Genomic DNA, 19,622 nt, shown 5'->3' with positions numbered 1-19,622 from the left:
TACATAATTAAAAATTGTGTTTGATGATTTCCAAATAATTTCCTATAGGTCAACTATTTTTCTTTGCGGTTTCTTTTTTACAATATGCTTCTTGAGCTGAGATCCGGAAAGGTGTTCCCCCGCCCCACCGAGGATGGAGTCACAGCTGAGATTCATGGATTTCATTAAGGATCTTCAGTTTAAATAATCTGAGCAGTGAATTCAGCCAAAGGATTTAATTGCTATTCTCGGTAATGACAAGATATTTGGATCCCATCGCTTTTGTCTCTCGCCATTGCAGTTAGGGCTAGATCCTGCCCCTGCCAACTGAGCGCATCCTTGGGTCTGTTCTTTTAATTATCCCGTTCCCCCACGCGCCTGATACGATCGCTAAGGAAGTCTTCTGACTGGTGGCATAAATACTTCAAAAGCAAGAAGTAATACTTCTGAGACTGGGAAAGATTTCCCTATATCCCTGAAGGAAAGAGGGTGACGCCAACCTCCTCCCCGTCCGTGCCAGGAGGAGTAGGAGCAGCAAGGGCGCCAGGTGTTCGGGCGATTCCGGATGGCAGAGATGGCTGAGACTTCTTTTCACGCAGGGTGTTAAAGAAGGCGGACGGCGAAAAGTCAGCCCTGTGCCTTCCAGCCAGGAGAAGCAGGAGGCGGGGGAACCCCTGTCTCAGGTTGCCGAAGAGGCTGCGCCTTTCTGTCTCAGCGGCGCCTCCTGACTTTTTCAAGTTGTGGGGCGGTGGCTGTTTCGTGTAAGTTGCTGCAGTCCGCTGGCTAGTGGAGGTGAAGCCCGGCTTTGATGGCTCTTGACGCGCTTCTGGGTTCCGGCCCTCTCCTGCTTCTGGGTGAGGATTGACGTTTCCTTTCTATCTACCACGGTTGTCGGGTGGGTTCCTGGCTACTTGCTGCTGTTCTTGCATAGAACACCCTTCGATAGCTTCACGGCAGGCAGACGTTCAACAGGTGCGTCCTTTTCTGACAGAAGTTATGCAACTCTTATGCCCGGGGACCCTTGCGGGAAAAGAGAATGACATTTGTAACTCAGTCCTACTGTCAGTATTTCTCTTTGCTGGCAGGGATTTCCAAACAATTTATAAACTTATAAGAGTCTCTTATAAGCGAGAGGGGCGGCATATAAATTAAATCAATCAATAGCATATGAATTCAATAAGCAAGTAAGTTAATAAGCAAACCCCCAGCAGGTTTAGCTTCACTTGCAGTGTTTTTGCTTGTCCTGGATAGGAACTCTGCTAGAAAAAAGAAAGCAAGAAAGAAATCAACCTACCCATTTCTTCAATCTAGGTGAACAGCAAAGTGCTTGCAATTATCACTGTTTGTGACTTTGTAATACAAAAAGAGATGAATTTTTTTTAGATAGGAAGCACTGTGGAAAGATAGCGGCTTTCAAGACAAGGCTTCATACCTGCCCTCGTGGCATATGATCAAATCTACTCCATCATCTGAAAACCATTGCTCATTTATGATAAAGTCAGACCCTTCCTTCCTTCCTTCCTTCCTTCCTTCCTTCCTTCCTTCCTTCCTTCCAAGTTTTGCATTCAGGTCTTGCTATTGAAACCAAGTACCCACTTTTTTATGGCTAAGGAAATCCAAAGTAGGATTTTTTTCTGGTGCCAAGTATATCATCAATTAGATTAGGTTGCCTTCGCTACACATTGCTTGGCAGGATACCCATTAAATAGAGTACCTAAGTGCCTATTTTTATCCCGTGTGTTTATTTTAAGGGGCCTTAGAACCCAGGGCAGTTTGAAACAAGTTAAAAGGTAAAGAAAGGCTGCTCTGGTCTAATCACAGGCCAGCCTATATAGTTTGTAACATTTCTTATTTAAGTGGGCTTATTAAATTATATTGTTTGTTAACTAAGTTTTGCAATAATATCACCAGACATCACTAACAATCTATTACATTATAGAGAATTGAAAATAATTTCTGTGTTAATTTGCATTGTATTATAACTTTGCATTATAAACTCATGACGGTTCATAGTATCTGTTTTTCAGCAAAAGAAAGCAATGTAATTTATAATCCACAACATATTAATTAGGGCTATTTTAAAATATTGACATTCAGAACATACGTCTGGATTTGTTTATTTGATAGTAATAGTTTTTTGGAAATACTTTCTGCCAATTAATTTTACTAAACATCACATTATTTATATTGATAGCAATTTAAATATTGGAATATTTTCTAGTTCTATGGCACTTGCCTTGAGATATTGCAAGTGGTTTAACTGGATTACATGTTTTTCTGGAACTCCTGGAATGTTTTAATACTAGTAGTCAAAGCTTAGTGATGAAACACACCTTTTAAAAACTTCCATGCCTTTCTGTTCCTACTTATTTCCTTTGTTGGGACACTGTTGTGTTGTTGCTTTTCCTGGAAATGAAGTCTACTTTCGGGACAAAGACCTGTTCATATATCTGGTGTATAATGTCCATTGTATAAGTGTTACAAGATAAAGTGTCCCTCAAGTTAAGTTCAACTCCTGGAGACAAAATGAAGACATTCATATTGCTTCTTTGACAATAGTGTGGAAGTGGCTTGCTGTATTTCCCCCCCAGGATATTTCTTCTCTAGTCTACCAACCCACAGATCTCACATTCAGGTACTGTGAATAAATGCCTAACAGACCTTGGGAACATAAAGGAGGCAACAAGACAATTAATGGAATAAACAGGGCTATGACTTGAGCCAGGGAAAAAGAGAAGTGTGAGAAAGAGGATAATTCCATTTTAATTATAACTTATAGTAAGTATATGGTTATGCTTATAATAGATAGAAATTTTAAACATATTAATATTTTCTGCAATTTATAAATAATAACATTTAACTCACAGAGAAGTAGGTGAATGCATCATGCAGTCAGAATTTCACTGCCAAATTCAATCTTAATCTTCCAAAATCTAGATTTCTCTTTAATCTCAAAACAATAATTGCAAAATAAGTTGAATTTCAGACACTTTTTCCTTAGGAATTCCTATTTGTCTCTATCAAAACACACACACACACACACACACACAGAGAGAGAGAGAGAGAGAGAGAGCGCTTTACAGCTGTTGTACAGATGCAACTGTTTAATTGGTATCCTGTCTACAAAACTTTTAGCTATGGTATGGGCCCAGCATTCTTTTTTTTATTGTATTGGTAATTTTGAGATACTGGTATAGCAATAGTTGTGTTTGTTTTGAACGTCACATATGGTAGCTTTTTTGTTTATTTCTTTATTCATTACATTGTTAATTGCTGTATCCTTCGGAATCTCAAAAAGATACCTATTTTGAAATTTTAATGTGGATAATTTTATTTAAACTATAGGTCATATTTTTGACTTTGTGTTTCAAGCATATTTAGTTCAATATTTTCCCTCTTACTTATTATCTTACTTTCAAAGTTGAACTGATTATCTATATTTTTTTAATTATTATTTTGAATACCATGTCCACTCTATATTTTAAAAATCAAAAACCTTTCATATTTAATATGACAGATGTCTGAGCAAAATTATGCTTCTTTCTGAAGGTTGCAGTCTTTGCTTAGTTAAATACCTGTGGAACTCATTGGCTTTCCAGTAATTAAGTATTTTATTAGACTGTTTCATTTACATAATTTAAGCAGTTTAATGATGCATAATATTTTAATCAAGCCTTCAAAACTTTACCAAGTTACCTGTACTATTTTTCTGTACATCTGTCATAATTGGGACAAATTTTACATATATGTTACTGCATTTTGTAACCATGCACTTACAGTATCTTAAAAGTATTCTCATTTTAGTTACTAAACTTGGATTTATAACACTTTCCATAATCTAATATAATTTTCCTTAAATATGCTGGCTAAGAATTCTGGAAACTGTGATCCCAATATGTCTGAAACAAGAAGTTGGAGATTGACCAACTATTGCAAATATTAATTATCTTTTGGTGTTATGTGCTCTTTTTATTACATGGTTTTTGTGTTTTAATTCTATTCTATTAGTGAGGACTGCTTGTGTGAGAGTTTGAGTATGAATGATTCGGAGGACCTGGCGGGTTATATGGGGGCCATTGGGGTGGTTGGGGGGGCTATATCCACGGGTGAGGGTCAGAGCATTGCGGTCATAACAGGGAGAGGCAGATACGGCGGGGACTTTAGGGCAGGCCATCATTGGGGAAGGAGGGTTCGCTATATTACAGAGATCCCTCCTTCCGGCCCTAGGAGTCCCACTCCAAGGTCAGATGGCGCGAGTGATCAGGAACCTGGTCTCAGGCTGCTGTCGCTAAATGCCAGGTCTGTGGTTCATAAGGCCCCCCCTCATCCGGGACTTGATAACTGATGAGGGCGCAGACCTGGCATGTATTACTGAAACATGGCTGGGCACGGAGGGAGGAGTCCCCCTCGTAGAGATGTGCCCAGCCGGATTTCAGGTGCTACACCAGCCGAGAGCCCAGGGAAGGGGTGGCGGTGTGGCTATTGTAGTCCGGGAGTCTTTAGTACCTCGTAGGATCCCTGCTCCGGAGCTTGTCGGGTGTGAGTCCCTGCTGGTGAAGCTGGACCTCAAGGGTCAAGTGGGTCTGCTGCTTACGTACCTGCCTCCCAACTGCGTTGCAGCAGCCCTCCCCTCGCTCCTCGAGTCAGTAGCCGAGCTGGCAGCTGAGTTCCCTAGACTTATAGTTCTGGGGGATTTCAACTTGCCTTCGCTCGGTGAACGCTCTGACGGAGCGCAGGAGTTCATGGCTTCCATGACAGCCATGGGCTTGACTCAGGTAATTCGAGGCCCAACCCACTCAGCGGGTCACACGCTCAACCTCGTATTCCTCTCGGAGCAGTGGAGTTACGATCTTGGTCTGAGGGGTAATGAGATCATACCCCTGTCATGGTCAGACCACTGCCTACTGAGGCTAGACTTCCGGAGGCCAAACCCCCACCGTAGGGAGGAGGAACCGACCAGGTGGTTCCGCCCCAAGCGACTGATGGACCCCATTAGGTTCCAGACGGAGCTTGGGGTTATTCCAGATACTCTCGCCCACAGTTCGGTTGAGACCCTTGTCGCTGCCTGGCACTCGGCAGCTTTGGGGTCTCTAAACCGGATTGCGCCACTATGGCCCCTCCGGGTCAGCGGCCCCCGGAGGCCTCCTTGGTTCACCGAGGAGCTCCGGGAGATAAAGCGCCGGAGGAGACGCCTAGAGCACCTGTGGAGATTAGACAGGTCCGAATTGAACCGGGCACTTGTAACAGCATGCACCAAGGAGTATACTCGCGCTCTAAGATCGGCAAAAAGAACATACATTGCCTCCTTGGTAGCGTCCGCCGAGTCCCGCCCAGCCGCCCTGTTTAGGATAACCCGCTCCCTCCTAAATAGGAGGGAGACGGGGGACCCCTTACAGGGTAAGGCTGAGGAGTATGTTCAGTTCTTGGCGGACAAAGTTGCCCGGTTTCGAGCGGACCTGGACTCCACTCTTGCAGAGCCAGCTGAGACACAGGGGAAAGACTTGGCAAACCATCTCTGGGTTGAGTTTCAGGAAGTTGCCTCTGGGGATGTGGACAAGGCTATGCGAGCTGTGAGTACCTCCACTTGTGTACTGGACCCGTGTCCCTCCTGGCTGGTTGCCAACAGCAGTGAGGTGACACGAGGCTGGATCCAAGCGGTTGCTGTGGCATCTCTTCGGGAGGGGCATTTTCCCACCGAGCTTAAGGCAGCGGTGGTGAGACCCCTTCTGAAGAAACCGTCTCTGGATCCAGCTATTCTTAATAACTACCGTCCAGTCTCCAACCTTCCCTATGTGGGGAAGGTTGTTGAGAAAGTGGTGGCCCTCCAGCTTCAGCGTACCTTGGAGGAAGCAAACTATCTTGACCCCTTCCAGTCCGGCTTCCGACCAGGTTACAGCACAGAAACTGCTTTGGTCGCATTGACCGATGATCTCTGGAGAGCTAGGGATGGAGGCTTTGCGTCCATCCTGGTTCTCCTTGACCTCTCAGCGGCTTTCGATACCATCGACCATGGTATCCTTCTGCGACGACTGCGGGAGGTGGGAGTGGGCGGCACTGTTTTGCAGTGGTTCTCCTCCTACCTCTCGGACAGGTCGCAGTCGGTGTTGGTGGGTGGGCAGAGATCGTCCCCGAGGCCCCTAACATGTGGGGTGCCACAGGGGTCGGTCTTGTCCCCCCTCCTATTTAACATATACATGAAACCGCTGGGCGAGATCATTCGGAGGCACGGGATAAAGTATCACCAATATGCGGACGATACTCAACTGTATCTGTCCGCCCCGTGCCAACTCAATGAAGCGGTGGACGTGATGGAACAGGGTCTGGAAGCTGTTAAAGACTGGATGAGAGCAAACAAACTGGTGCTCAACCCAGACAAGACCGAGTGGCTGTTGTGTTTTCCTCCCAATAATTTGACCACCGTACCATCAATCAGGCTGGGGGGACAAAATTTATACCCCTCAGATAGGGTCCGCAACTTGGGAGTCCTCCTGGATCCACAGCTGAGTTTTGATCACCATCTATCGGCTGTGACCAGGGGGGCATTTGCCCAGGTTCGCCTGGTGCGCCAGTTGCGGCCCTACCTGAATCGGGAGGCTCTCACGACAGTCACTCGAGCCCTTGTGATCTCTAAGCTGGAATACTGCAACGTGCTCTACATGGGGCTGCCCTTGAAGAGCACCCGGAGACTTCAGCTAGTACAGAACGCGGCCGCGCGAGTGATTGTGGGCGCACCTCGGTTCGCCCACATAACACCTATCCTCCGCGAGCTGCGCTGGCTGCCTGTGGATCTCCGGGTGCAATTCAAGGTCTTACTTACCACCCATAAAGCGCTCCATGGTAGTGGATCTGACTATTTGAGAGACCGCCTTCTGCCAATAACCTCCCTGCGTCCCATCAGATCGCATAGAGCGGGCCTCCTCCGTATTCCATCCGCCAGTCAGTGCCGACTGGCGACTACCCGGAGGAGAGCCTTCTCAGTTGCTGCTCCGACGCTATGGAACAATCTCCCCGTGGAGATTCGTACCCTGACCACAGTCCAGGCCTTCCGTACAGCCCTCAAGATCTGGCTAGCCCGTCAGGCCTGGGGATAAACTCTTCCGCCCCTCCCGAATGCTGAGAGAATGTTGTGTTTTTAGTATTTTTCAGTTATTGCACATTTCTTTTTATGTTTTGTCTTCACTCCCCTTCCTTGTTATTGTAAGCCGCCCTGAGTCCCCTCAGGGAAAAGGGCGGCCTATAAATGCTATTAAAATCTATTAAATCTATTAAATCTATGGTTCTTATATTAGATTGAATTCATGGCTTAAATATTTATTGTTGACATTTAATATTTATAATAAATATTCTTGATATTTGGCAGTTCTTATTTATTTACTGAATTTTATATGGTGACCTAGTATAGAAGGACTGATCATTGAGAAGAGGCACAAGGATTCTCCTGAAATTGCCATCAATTTATCAATTTGCCCAATAGGAGTGGAAACAACACTGCTTCCAGGAAAAAAAAAATCTGCTGCAGTAGTTATCTTTTTTTAAAACTTTTTGTGGTTTCTTCATACATGCACATTTGTGAAAAAGTGTGCAGGTGTGCAAAATTGGAAATATTTGGATAAATTGCATTCTGTAGGCAAGAATAAGGGTGAGGAAAAATAATGTATGAATATCATTATCCAGTCTAAGAAAGCTTTGGTAAGAGTGACTTAGTTTGTATAGTTGATATACAACTCTTTTTTGGAAAGAGCTAATAAAGGGGATTGAGGATTAATTCCAGGTCACCTGCTGAAGAAATTCTTAGAAATGTTTGTTTGAGGCCTCCTGTGATGAAAATATTATTCAGTAATAGTAGGCTGACTTGGAAGACTATATTGATATCAGTGAATAAGCCCCTTCAAATCTTGTCAAGCTTCTCTCATAGAGCAAATCTGTGGACTAAAAATGAGCACTCTCTCAGTTTTTCCTTGTCTGGGGAAGTTCTGTTAGCTGTTTAACAAAGATGTGTTAATCTGCCACTGTGCTATTAGAAGTAGACTTTTTAAAGTTCAAACAGTTGAGGGAAAATGTTATGAGTATTTAAAGTGTATTGAACATAGGTAATGTAAGTAAAAGGGATGCGGTGACTCAGTGGCTAAGACGTTGACCTTGTCAATCAGAAGATCGGTAATTCAGCAGTTCGAATCCCTAGTACTGCATAATGGAATGACCTCCCGTTACTTGTTCCAGCTTCTGCCAACCTAGCAGTTTGAAAGGACGTAAAAAATGCAAGTAGAAAAATAGGGACCACTTTGGTGGGAAGGTAATAGTGCTCTGTGCGCCTTTGGCATTGAGTCATGCTGGCCACATAACCATGGAGATGTCTTTGGACAGTGCTGGGACTTTGGCTTTGAAGTGGAGATGAGCGCCACTCCTAGATAGAACTGGAAAACAACTAGCACATATATGCAGGGAAACCTTTACCTTTAATATAAGTAATCTAAAGTATTACAGTATGCTATTCAGAAATTTTTCAAACTGGAAATTTTCTTAAGGCATAGCAAAACCCACATTAGCTGTTAGGATTCAGATAGTTAAATGGGAATTGTATCTTTAGAAATAAGAAACAAGCAGTACACTTAGTAGAAGTATTACTGTAATTTGAGTCTAGTTACTTGAAAAGTACTTGAAAGTTACTTTTGAAATGATTTGCCTTCTCCTCCTCCCCAACTAAAGGCATAGTGATTTTCAGCTCTGTGACTAGCAGTGAAAATGCAACAGCTGGCCTGGAAACCAAGAAGCTTTCCTGTGATCACATGAATGGAACATGTACAGGTAACAGATGGATTTTAATTCCTGACAATGACATTGTTTTCAATAATGGAGAGGAAGACTGTTTAACTGATTAATTAATGTAGTAATTACAGTTACAGATTAGAAACCAAGAGCCTAGGAGTTCTAATTGTCCCTTGAGTATGGGTAGTTGAGTAACTATGAACCCATCCTACTTCACAGATTTGGGAAAAGTAAGCAGTTTGCATTATCTATTCCATCTTGAGTTATATAGAAAATAAAGGCAGGAGAGAAATCTAATGAATAAATACTTTCCGTTGTAATTACATGTAACAATGCACAACATTTTAGAAACTAGAAATCACCATTTGTAAGCTTTTATTTTGCAATATGTTAATTATAAATATATCCTGTTTTAATGATTCTTTAAAGAAATATAGATGCATACATTCTGTTACTGATCAACAATAACTTTGAATTTATTTATTATTAAATTTATTTGCCACCCATTTCCTTTCCAATTATTAATAATCCCTTAATAAACATAATCTATTTAAGATTAAATTAATACAGTAGTGCAGTTTTTAATCCAAATCCAGGGACAATTGTCAAGAATTGGAAAATATCTGGATTTGAAAGAACTGTCCTTGGGTCTGAGGATGCGAATGCTTTTGAATTTTCAAAGGTGTCAGGGTAGATGTAACCCATGGGAAAAAACAAAAAAAGTCAAAACAATCAAAGACGCCATGCAGAGACTGACAGAGAAAGAAATATGTTGATGTTCTGTATATTGCTTGCTAATGAGACCTCTAAGAACCATATCAGATTCTCTGCATAATGTAAGATCTAAATCTTTCAAAACTTTTGGTTTGCCTAATCTCTCACCAAGTTCAGAGTTTCACTAGGCTTATTTCCCATCTTGATAAATCTCTTTTATTTTACATCCAACAATTGTTTTTAAATTGCTCTTGTTGTACCTTGCCAATTTTCTTAATTGAATATAGAGCCATTTCTCTCCTCTTCTTCTGTCCTCCTTTTCTCTCTTCCAATTATTTATATTTCATTCTCTGCACCTTAGCCTCATCAGCTGTCTTTGCTGTAAGAACCAATAACTAAGATAGAATATCAGCGTATAACCTTAATCTGCAAAAATGAAGCCAGGAAGGCTAAGCTCAGAATGAATGAACTGAGACTTGCAACATGTGAAAAATAATAAGAAACATATAAAATAAGAAAAAAGTCAAATAAATAATTAGTCCACTAATGGAAGAAGATGACAAAGAAGTGACATGGAGAAGGCAGAAAGCAGAGCTGCTTAATTCTTTTTTTGCATCTGTCTTCACACAAAAATAGCCCAACCTATAAAAGAGTCTAGGAATTCAAATTAAAATAGGGGGTGAGGAGATAAGAGAACACTTGTCCATTCTAGATGAGTTCAAATCAAAGGGACCGGAGAGATTATATCCCACAGTTGTGCAAGAACTGGCAGATGGCATCTCGGAACCAAAGATTCTGGAGAACCAGGGAACTATCAGAGGACTGGAAAAGAGTTGATGTGGTTAAACCACAAACCAATAAGCCTGACTTCAATGCCTGGAAAGATCCTGGAAAAGATAATGAAGCAACAAATCAGAGAAAACTTGGAACAGGGATGTCAAACTGGCAGCCCACGGGCTGGATGTGTCACATGCAGGCCATAGCAACTTAGCAATAGCAATAGCAGTTAGACTTATATACCGCTTCATAGGGCTTTCAGCCCTCTCTAAGTGGTTTACAGAGTCAGCATATTGCCCCCAACAATCCGGGTCCTCATTTTACCCACCTCGGAAGGATGGAAGGCTGAGTCAATCCTGAGCCGGTGAGATTTGAACAGCCGAACTGCCGAACTAGCAGTCAGCTGAAGTAGCTTGCAGTACTGCACTCTAACCACTGCGCCACCTCGGCTCGGTTCAACTTTAGCTCAGCAAAGTCAAAACCGTCACAATACATCACGATATGTCACGTGACATGATAGAGTTTGAGTCCATGACCTAGAAGCAAGCAAAGTTATAATTAGAAGCCAACATGGCTTTGTCAAAAACAGATCATGCCAAACAAATCCTGTTTCATTCTTTGACAAAGTGACTAAATTAGTGGACCAATAAAATGCAGTGGACTTAGTGCACTTGGATTTCAGTAGGCTCTTGACAAAGTAGACCACAATATACTTCTTGGTAAGCTAGAAAAATATGGGATAGATAGCATCACCAGATGGATTCGTAACTAGCTGACAATCCACAATCAATTTGTAGGTCTTAATGGAGCTACAGAAGTGGGTTCCTACCAGTTTGGACTGGTTCAGTTGAGTAGGTAGTAACTTGGCCGGCCACGCCCCCAAATTGGTTCTATTGGCAGCAGCGTAGTCACCACCATCTTGTATTTTGCTTCTGCGCATGCACAGAAGCAATTTTGTCACTATTGCTCATGTGTGCGAACCAACCACGTCCTTGTGCGAACCAGCCATAACAGAAGGCAGAACTTGGTTGAAAACTAATCAATAATGACTATGACACTGAGAATAATAAAATGTTTTACCTTCAAAAGTTGTTGGTGCTCCATCACTGAAGGTTTTTAAAAAGAGACTGGACATCCATTTGTCTGAAATGGCATAGGGTCTCATGCTTGATCAGGGGGTTGGACTAGAAGACCTCTAGTCCTTCCAACTAGGCCTTCCAATTCTGTTATTCTGTTATATTGCAATTAAGCAAATTAAACAAATAAAAAAGGAACATGGCTATAAGTCATCATGGCTGCATCATTATTTCAGTAATGAATGCAGTAGTCTTTTCACAAAATTGTAGGGAACATAGGTTAGCATTACACGTACTTACTGGTAAAATGCAGAAACAGACGGTTGGACATGATTTCATTTCATTTGATTTAACACATTTTTAATGTTCTCTTGACTTATTTCTATGCAGATATGAAAAAGATTGTACTGTTAAAGTACAATCTTTATTGTTTATTTATTGCACTTATGTGCCATCTTTGAATGGGTCACATAATTGGAATGAAGACAAAATGCTCACATGGAATTTCCCACTCAAAATATTAAAAGGATTATAAATACAATTACTGAAAACATTCTTCAAAATGAGAAAATTATTAAAAATAGCACAGAAGGAAAAAGTTAGTCACAAGTAATCCAGGTATTTTAAGTAGAACCTAATATATATTTGTATTTATATTTGTATTTTCTTATTTCTAGATTTGAGATTGAGTGGGCATTTTTCCGAATGTCCTGAGAAGTACAAGTACTTCTGTGTCAAGGGAAGATGCCGCTATGTTGATGCAGTACAAACTCCATCCTGCATGTAGGTCCCAAATCCAAACATGCCTTTTCCCAAGAGTTAAACCTGAGCAAATAGGGATGAGATGGCTCAGTGGCTAAGACGCTGAGCTTGTCAGTCAGAAAGGTCAGCAGTTCAAATCCCTAGCGCTGCATAACGGAGTGAGCTCCTGTTACTTGTTCCAGCTTCTGTCAACCTAGCAGTTAGAAAGCATGTAAAAGTGCAAGTAGAAAAAATAGGAATCACCTTTGGTGCGAAGGTAACAGTGCTCCGTGTGCCTTTGGCATTTATTCATGCCAGCCACATGACCACAGAGATGTCTTCAGACAGCACTGGCTCTTCGACTTTGAAACAGAGATGAGCATCATTCTCTAGAGTCGTGAATGACTAGGGCATACATACGTGCGAGGGGAAGCTCTACCTTTACTTTAGATCTAAGCATAACTTTAATGGCCAGATATCTCCAAAGAATATGTCATGCTCTGGCCAAATATGTACTTATTTAAATCTGTTATTTACTAATGGCCAAATGTTTTACTTATTTGAATTTGTTTGTTTTAGCTGTTCTTTCAATTCTGGCGTGAATACTGTAAAAACTCTTTAAAAATAATAATGCAGTCTTCCAATTATGGATTTTGCTCCAGGTTCTCTTTAATGTTGATGAGTAGACAAAATCTTACTTGTACAAGGATGATTGCTAAAATGCTAAAGCCTTATTTGTTATTAAGAAATTCATAAAATTTCTTAGGCAGTGCTTTGCATTGCCTAAAGAATGTCCATGAGGAGTCTCCCTAGTTTAGGTGTCCACTTTGCATATGATGAATCTGTGAGATTGAAGATGAGGTGGAAAGTGATGATTCTTTTAACCTTTTAAAATTATGAGTTATAACTTTTAAAAGTACTTTTCTTCTCAGATTAAAAAAAGCCAATCTCTTAGATTTGGTATTGCAAAATTCTGGACAATCATATCTATATTACAACCCTCAATATGCAACTGCTGAACTGGAAGATCCCATGCATAAGATTTTAAAAAAAGATTTAGAGTTAAAGTTAATGTAACTTTATTAATGAATTTTTATCTATCTGCTTAGAGGATAGTGGGAGTAATTGAATCTGTCCTGAGTTTATAATTAAGGTATACCTTCTCCATTACTTATTAGTTATGGCCATGATAGGGTATCAAGGATTGTTGACTGTCAGAAAGTAAAGATATGTTAACTATTATCAGGGATACTCAGTAAAGACAACTGAGGTTTCCTGATGTGCCAACTATTTTATAAGAAAAATAATTCTGGGTGTCTTTATTGTTAATTTATTTTATTATCATTTATCTTTATTTTTAAGATTCCAACAACACCAGAAATTACTCAATTTGTATAGAATATAAACTGGAACAGCTTTCTTCTATGATGAGTTGTTCTGGTACAGAGTTACTCAACCTTGGCAGCTTGAAAATGTATGGACTTCAATTCCCCCAAATTCCCAGCCAGCATGTTATCTGGATAATTCTAGGAGTTGAAGTTCGCATAGCTTCAAACTGCCAAGATTGAGAAATACTGATCTGGAAATACTGATTTAGTCCAACTGATGGGGTGCTCAGCCACAAAATACCTTAATTAAACACATGTGGAAGAACGGCATATATACCAAATCTTCCACTGTGTGTTTATTTCCAAATCTTTTCCTAATAAATCCCAAGCAGAAAGGGCGACACAGAGCATGCTGTCTAGAGAATTCTGGAAGTTGAAGACCACACATTAAGTTGTTTAGGTTGGCAAACATTATCATGTTCAGGTGATATTTCCCTGAATGCAGTTGAAGTTCTTCTAGATCAGGAATTCCATTGGATGGCAGTTTTCAAGCCCTAAGATTCATTTGCATGTGCAGTTTGTTTGCAGATCTGTCCTAGGTTCCCCCAATCTGTACCTTTCCGCTGTGTCACATTATAGTTCTCATAATCACCAGTTGGCATGGCTAATGGTGATGGAATTGTATCTAACTCAAATAGAATGAACAATTGCTTTAGTCACAAGTGTGTACTGTATATGGGATAGGTGCTAGTGTAGTAATAGACTTCAGTCTTGAAGGAAAAAAGAAAACCAATTTGCAAAACATTTTTCTATATTTTTTACAGCTGTGAGAGAGGCTACACTGGGGAAAGATGCGAGCGATTGGACTTATTTCATCTAAGAGGAGATCAAAATCAAATTGTGGTAGTTGCTTTGATAGCTGTTATGGTAATGCTTATCATCCTGATTGCATGTATCTGCACTTACACTCAGTGAGTACACCCAAATGAAAATTTGGCTTCTGTATGTATTTTCATGAAACTACAAATGTAGTTATTAAGTTAATCAGCCTTTAGCAATTATAACTTTTGGAAGTTTCTAATACTGTATAATATACGTAATATCTACAAAGAAAATAAAACTGAATTTATTATTCCCAACTGAGGTAAATTTTCTTCCTTAATTCTAGTTATGTTAGAATTATGTTCTTCAATATTGTTTGTTTACATAAAGCTGTAGAAATTCAAAAAGAGGTTTTTTGAATCAAATTATAAATTTACTTATTTCCACATCTATGTTTTACAGTGGGTAAGATACCTTTAGGTATAAGTACAATAGTTTTGTTATACTATTGCTCCAAAGAAATAGTAAACTCCATGTAATTCTTTTTAATGTAATATAATAAATGGACAGAAATAGAACAGAATTATGTGTAACCAAGGTAACGTACTTTCTGTTATTGTAGCTTTTAAAACTGCTGTTTAAAGTTGCTAAGACCTGTCTGACTGTTCCCAACACCATGGGCCATAGTTTGCCATGTTCCCCTGATTGTCCATTGTCTCCCTGAGTCTGCCCAGGCTTGCCCACAATGTTAATGATATTATCTATCCATCTCATTCTCTGCTGTCCCTTCTCCTTTTGAGTTCAATCTTTCTCAGCATTAAGTTGTTTTTTTCAGTGAGTCCTCTCTTCTCATTTGGTACAAAAGTATCTGAGCTTCAGCTTTTTAATAGCTGCATTATACTGCAGACTTACATTCTGTTATGGATGATCCATAATATCTGGATTAGCCCATGTAGAATTTTGGACCAGAAGCCTTTGATCTTGTCTAGGATAAGTGTTACGAATGTATGTATGTATATAATTTTTATAGCTAAAACATGTTGCAGATTATTCTTTTTTTATAATTGATTTGGACTTAGTCTTACAACCTATCAATATATATTGATTATTGCTTTTTGGTTTAAGTTATTCCTCCCAGCTTTTTATCAGCTGCAAATTTGGTATCCTTTTTTCTGAGCCTGTGATAGACAATCTGTGATGTTATATAATGACATCTCTAATAACCTTCATGACATCTCTAATATTCCTGAGTACTGGTCATATTGGTGGGGGCTACTAGAAATTATGGATCAGCAGTATATAAAAGGGAAGAGATTCCTCAGTTGAGTCTAAGTTCTCATACAAGCCATTTATAAAATTATTGAAGAGCAGAAAATCTAGAAATAACACCCATAGCACTCCATTTAAGAAACCTCTCCAGTTAATACAGTTAATGAACATTCAGTGGAGATACTGTTTCTGTGAGTTGAAAATTAACAAGTACAAATACAAGACTATTTTTTATTATTACTCTTGTGTTTTTGAATATATGAAGACTTGACAATGGATAGGGCCATACATGCAGTCCTTCTCATGCTCCCTCTGACCTCCATTGGATGGCTAGCAGAATTTGGGCTTACCTGAAGACAAGAACAGGGCTTCAGAGATAAATGAAGCAGATCACACAGCTGCATTTGAGTTGACCTGAATGCAAATGTTGCTCTGCTTTGATTTCAGTTGGAGATAACATTCTCCTTCACCATAGACATACTCTTGCAACACTTACTTAGTTTCATTAGAAATCAGTTGTTTTGTTTGTTTGTTTGTATGTATGTATGTATGTATGTATGTATGTATGTGTATACATGCATGCATGCATATACAAACAAACACACAAACACACCTGAGACGTGGTGGCTCAATGGCTAAGATGCTGAACTTGTCGATCCGAAAGGCGGTTCAAATCCTAGTGCCATGTAACGGAGTGAGTTCCCATTACTTGTCTCAGTTTCGGTCAACCTAGCAGTTTTAAAGCATGTAAAAATGCAAGTAGAAAAATAGGAACCACCTTTGGTGGGAAGATAACAGCGTTCTGTGCTCCTTCAACATTTAGTCATGCCGACCACATACCACCAAGGCATCTTCGGACAGTGCTTGCTCTTTGGCTTTGAAAGAGTTAGGAATACAGGTGAAACTTGAAAAATTAAAATATTATGCAAAAATTCATGTATTTCAGTAATGCAACTTAAAAGGTGAAACTAATATATGAGATAGACTCATTACATGCAAAGCAAGATAGTTCAAGCCGTGATTTGTCATAATTGTGATGATTATGGTTTACAGCTCATGAAAACCCCAAATCCACAATCTCAGAAAATTAGAATATTGTGAAAAGGTGCAAAATTCTAGGCTCAAAGTGCCCCACTCTAATCAGCTAATTAAGCCATAACACCTGCAAAGGGTTCCTGAGCCTTTAAATGGTATCTCAGTCTGTTTCAGTAGGAATCACAATCATGGGAAAGACTGCTGACCTGACAGTTGTGCAGAAAACCATCATTGACACCCTCCATAAGGAGGGAAAGCCTCAAAAGGTAATTGCAAAAGAAGTTGGATGTTCCCAAAGTGCTGTATCAAAGCACTTTAATAGAAAGTTATGTGGAAGGGAAAAGTGTGGAAGAAAAAGGTGCACAAGAGCAGGGATGACCGCGGCCTGGAGAGGATTGTCAGGAAAAGTCCATTCAAAAGTGTTGGGGACTTTCACAAGGAGTGGACTGAAGCTGGAGTCAGTGCATCAAGAGCCACCACACATAGATGGATCCTGGACATGGGCTTCAAATGTCGTATTCCTCTTGTTAAGCTGCTCCTGAACAACAAACAATGTCAGAAGCGTCTTACCTGGGCTAAAGAAAAACAGACCTGGTCTGTTGCTCAGTGGTCCAAAGTCTTCTTTTCTGATGAGAGCAACTTTTGCATCTCATTTGGAAACCAAGGACCCAGAGTATGGAGGAAGAATGGAGAGGCACACACTGCAAGATGCTTGAAGTCCAGTGTGAAGTTTCCACAGACTGTGTTGATTTGGGAAGCCATGTAATCTGCTGGTGTTGGTCCACCATGCTTCATTAAGTCCAGGGTCAACACAGCTGTCTACCAGGAGATTTTGGAGCACTTCATGCTTCCTTCCGCAGATGAGCTTTATGGGGATGCTGACTTCATTTTCCAGCAGGAGTTGGCACCTGCCCACACTGCCAAAAGCACCAAAACCTGGTTCAATGACCGTGGGATTACTGTGCTTGATTGGCCAGCAAACTCGCCTGACCTGAACCCCATAGAGAATCTTTGGGGCATTGCTAAGAGAAAGATGAGAGACATGAGACCGAACAATGCAGAAGAGCTGAAGGCCACTATTGAAGCATCCTGATCTTCCATAACACCTCAGCAGTGTCACAGGCTGATACCTTCCATGCCACACCACATTGAGGCAGTAATTGCTGCAAAAGGGGCCCAAACCAAGTACTGAGTACTTATGCATGCTTAAACTTTTCAGAGGTCCAATATTTTTCTATGTATAATCCTTGTTTTATTGATTGCATGTAATATTCTAATTTTCTGAGATTATGGATTTGGGGTTTTCATGAGCTGTAAGCCATAATCATCACAATTATGACAAATTGCGGCTTGAAATATTCTGCTTTGCATGTGTCTATCTCATATATTAGTTTCACCTTTTAAGTTGCATACTGAAATAAATGAACTTTTGCATGATATTCTAATTTTTCAAGTTTCACCTCTATGTGTGAGGGGAACCATTACCTTTACCTTATATATACACAAATGTAAACATTGATTAGACTAAATAATTTCTGATGATAGGTAACAAATTTGCATTATGAATTTGTAACTCATAGACTTACTTTTTTACTTCCTTTCAAAGTTATTGTCGGAAAAAGCGTAGAAAGAGGAAACAGGAGGAATCCGGGACTTGTGATAATGAGCAGCCAATGAAAACTGATGATATACTTGAGACGGATATTGAATGAAGGTAAAGATGGTTCTAAAATTTTACATCCTGGAAATGTGAAAATGAGGGATAATTTATTTTATTTCAAAATTAATTATGTTATTTGAATTTGAATCATAATATTTTATTTAATGTAAGTTTGTTTCAGTTTAATGGATTACTACACTCAATGATACTTACCAAATGAATGTTTTATAGTCATGTAATGAGTAAGCAATATTTTTCTATGTGAACAGGCAAGTCATTCATAGTTAACTGATAGTTTTCCCAGGTATCTTAACTTATTGACATGGTGGCTATAATCTCCTTTTTTTACTAGCCAATACTGACGGAGATGTAATCAGGACAAGATTTCATTTTGTTTCTTAAGATATTTTTCTAGATTGAGGGTTTTTTCCTTCCTAAATATTATTTTCTTTCATATAGGAGGAAAGCAAATCATCACACACCAAATGGATAATGTTTATTTACATTACATGCATTTGTTCCATTGAGAAATTACACAGTGAAATTAAATGAGAATCTGTGGAATTTTTTTTTTATTATTATGATGGCAGAAACAAGGCCCTTCAGAAAGAGTACAGCAGGGTCATTTCAATTTCAGTATTCAGACATGTAAAGAGAAACTTGCCTGGCCTGCATTGCCTCTCCCTTTTGTGAACCATAGCAAGGGATTTTGCACATGTGCCCTCTGCTCAGCTTGATTTGTAAATGAAAGCAACTGAGAAGTTATTCTTCCAATACATAGAATAGAAGAATAGAATGGAATAGAATTCTTTATTGGCCAAGTGTGATTGGACACACAAGGAATTTGTCTTTAGTGTATACACTCTCAGTGTACACAAAATGAAAAGATGCATTCATCACGAATCATAAGGTACAACACTTAATGATGGTCATAAGCAATCAGAAAACAATCAATATCAATATAAATTGTAATGACACAAGCAACAAAGTTACAGTTACAGTCCTGCAAGTGGGAGGAGATGGGTGATAGGAACAATGAGAAGACTAGTAGTAATAGTAATGCAGCCTTAGTGAATGGTTTGACAGTGGGGAGGGAATTATTTGTTTAGCAGAGTGATGGTGTTCCGGGGGGGGGGGAACTATTCTTGTGTCTAGTTGTCTTGGTGTACAGTGCTCTATAGCAGTGTTTTTCAACCACTGTGCCGTGGCACACTAGTGTGCCGTGACATAGTGTAAGGTGTGCCGTGGGAAAATTACTTTATATATAGTCAATATAGGCACAGAGTTAAATTTTTTTAACATTTTCTAATGGTGGTGTGCCTCGTGATTTTTTTCATGAAAAAAGTGTGCCTTTGCACAAAAAAGGTTGAAAAACACTGCTCTATAGCATCATTTTGAGGGTAGGAGTTGAAACAATTTATGTCCAGGATGTTTTCGCAGCCCTCTTTTTGACTC

General features: G+C 39.9%; 1 protein-coding gene across 1 annotated transcript; it reads left to right on the top strand.

Annotated features, from left to right (window-relative positions):
* Positions 1–787: 787 nt before the first annotated feature.
* On the top strand, positions 788–18,219 carry BTC (betacellulin). The gene is made up of 5 exons (XM_032234930.1): positions 788–833; positions 8,686–8,784; positions 11,990–12,095; positions 14,206–14,352; positions 18,114–18,219. The coding sequence occupies exons 1-5, from the start codon at positions 788–790 to the stop codon at positions 18,217–18,219; spliced, it is 504 nt and encodes a 167-aa protein (XP_032090821.1).
* The last annotated feature ends 1,403 nt before the right edge of the window (positions 18,220–19,622 follow it).

This window comes from Thamnophis elegans, chromosome Z (genome assembly GCF_009769535.1).
Source record: "Thamnophis elegans isolate rThaEle1 chromosome Z, rThaEle1.pri, whole genome shotgun sequence".
Classification (NCBI taxonomy): Eukaryota; Metazoa; Chordata; class Lepidosauria; order Squamata; family Colubridae; genus Thamnophis; species Thamnophis elegans.
The sequence above is the reverse complement of the archived record's forward strand: the minus strand, read 5'-3'. Positions and strand labels throughout refer to the sequence as shown.

What these genes read in the sequence shown, in the direction of transcription:
- BTC (XM_032234930.1), top strand. Translation starts at nt 788, where the DNA reads ATGGCTCTTGACGCGCTTCTGGGTTCCGGCCCTCTCCTGCTTCTGG. An exon ending in CATGAATGGAACATGTACAG is followed by an intron (nt 8,785 to 11,989) that starts GTAACAGATGGA and finishes TCTTATTTCTAG; the next exon opens with ATTTGAGATTGAGTGGGCAT. An exon ending in TGTATCTGCACTTACACTCA is followed by an intron (nt 14,353 to 18,113) that starts GTGAGTACACCC and finishes TTCCTTTCAAAG; the next exon opens with TTATTGTCGGAAAAAGCGTA.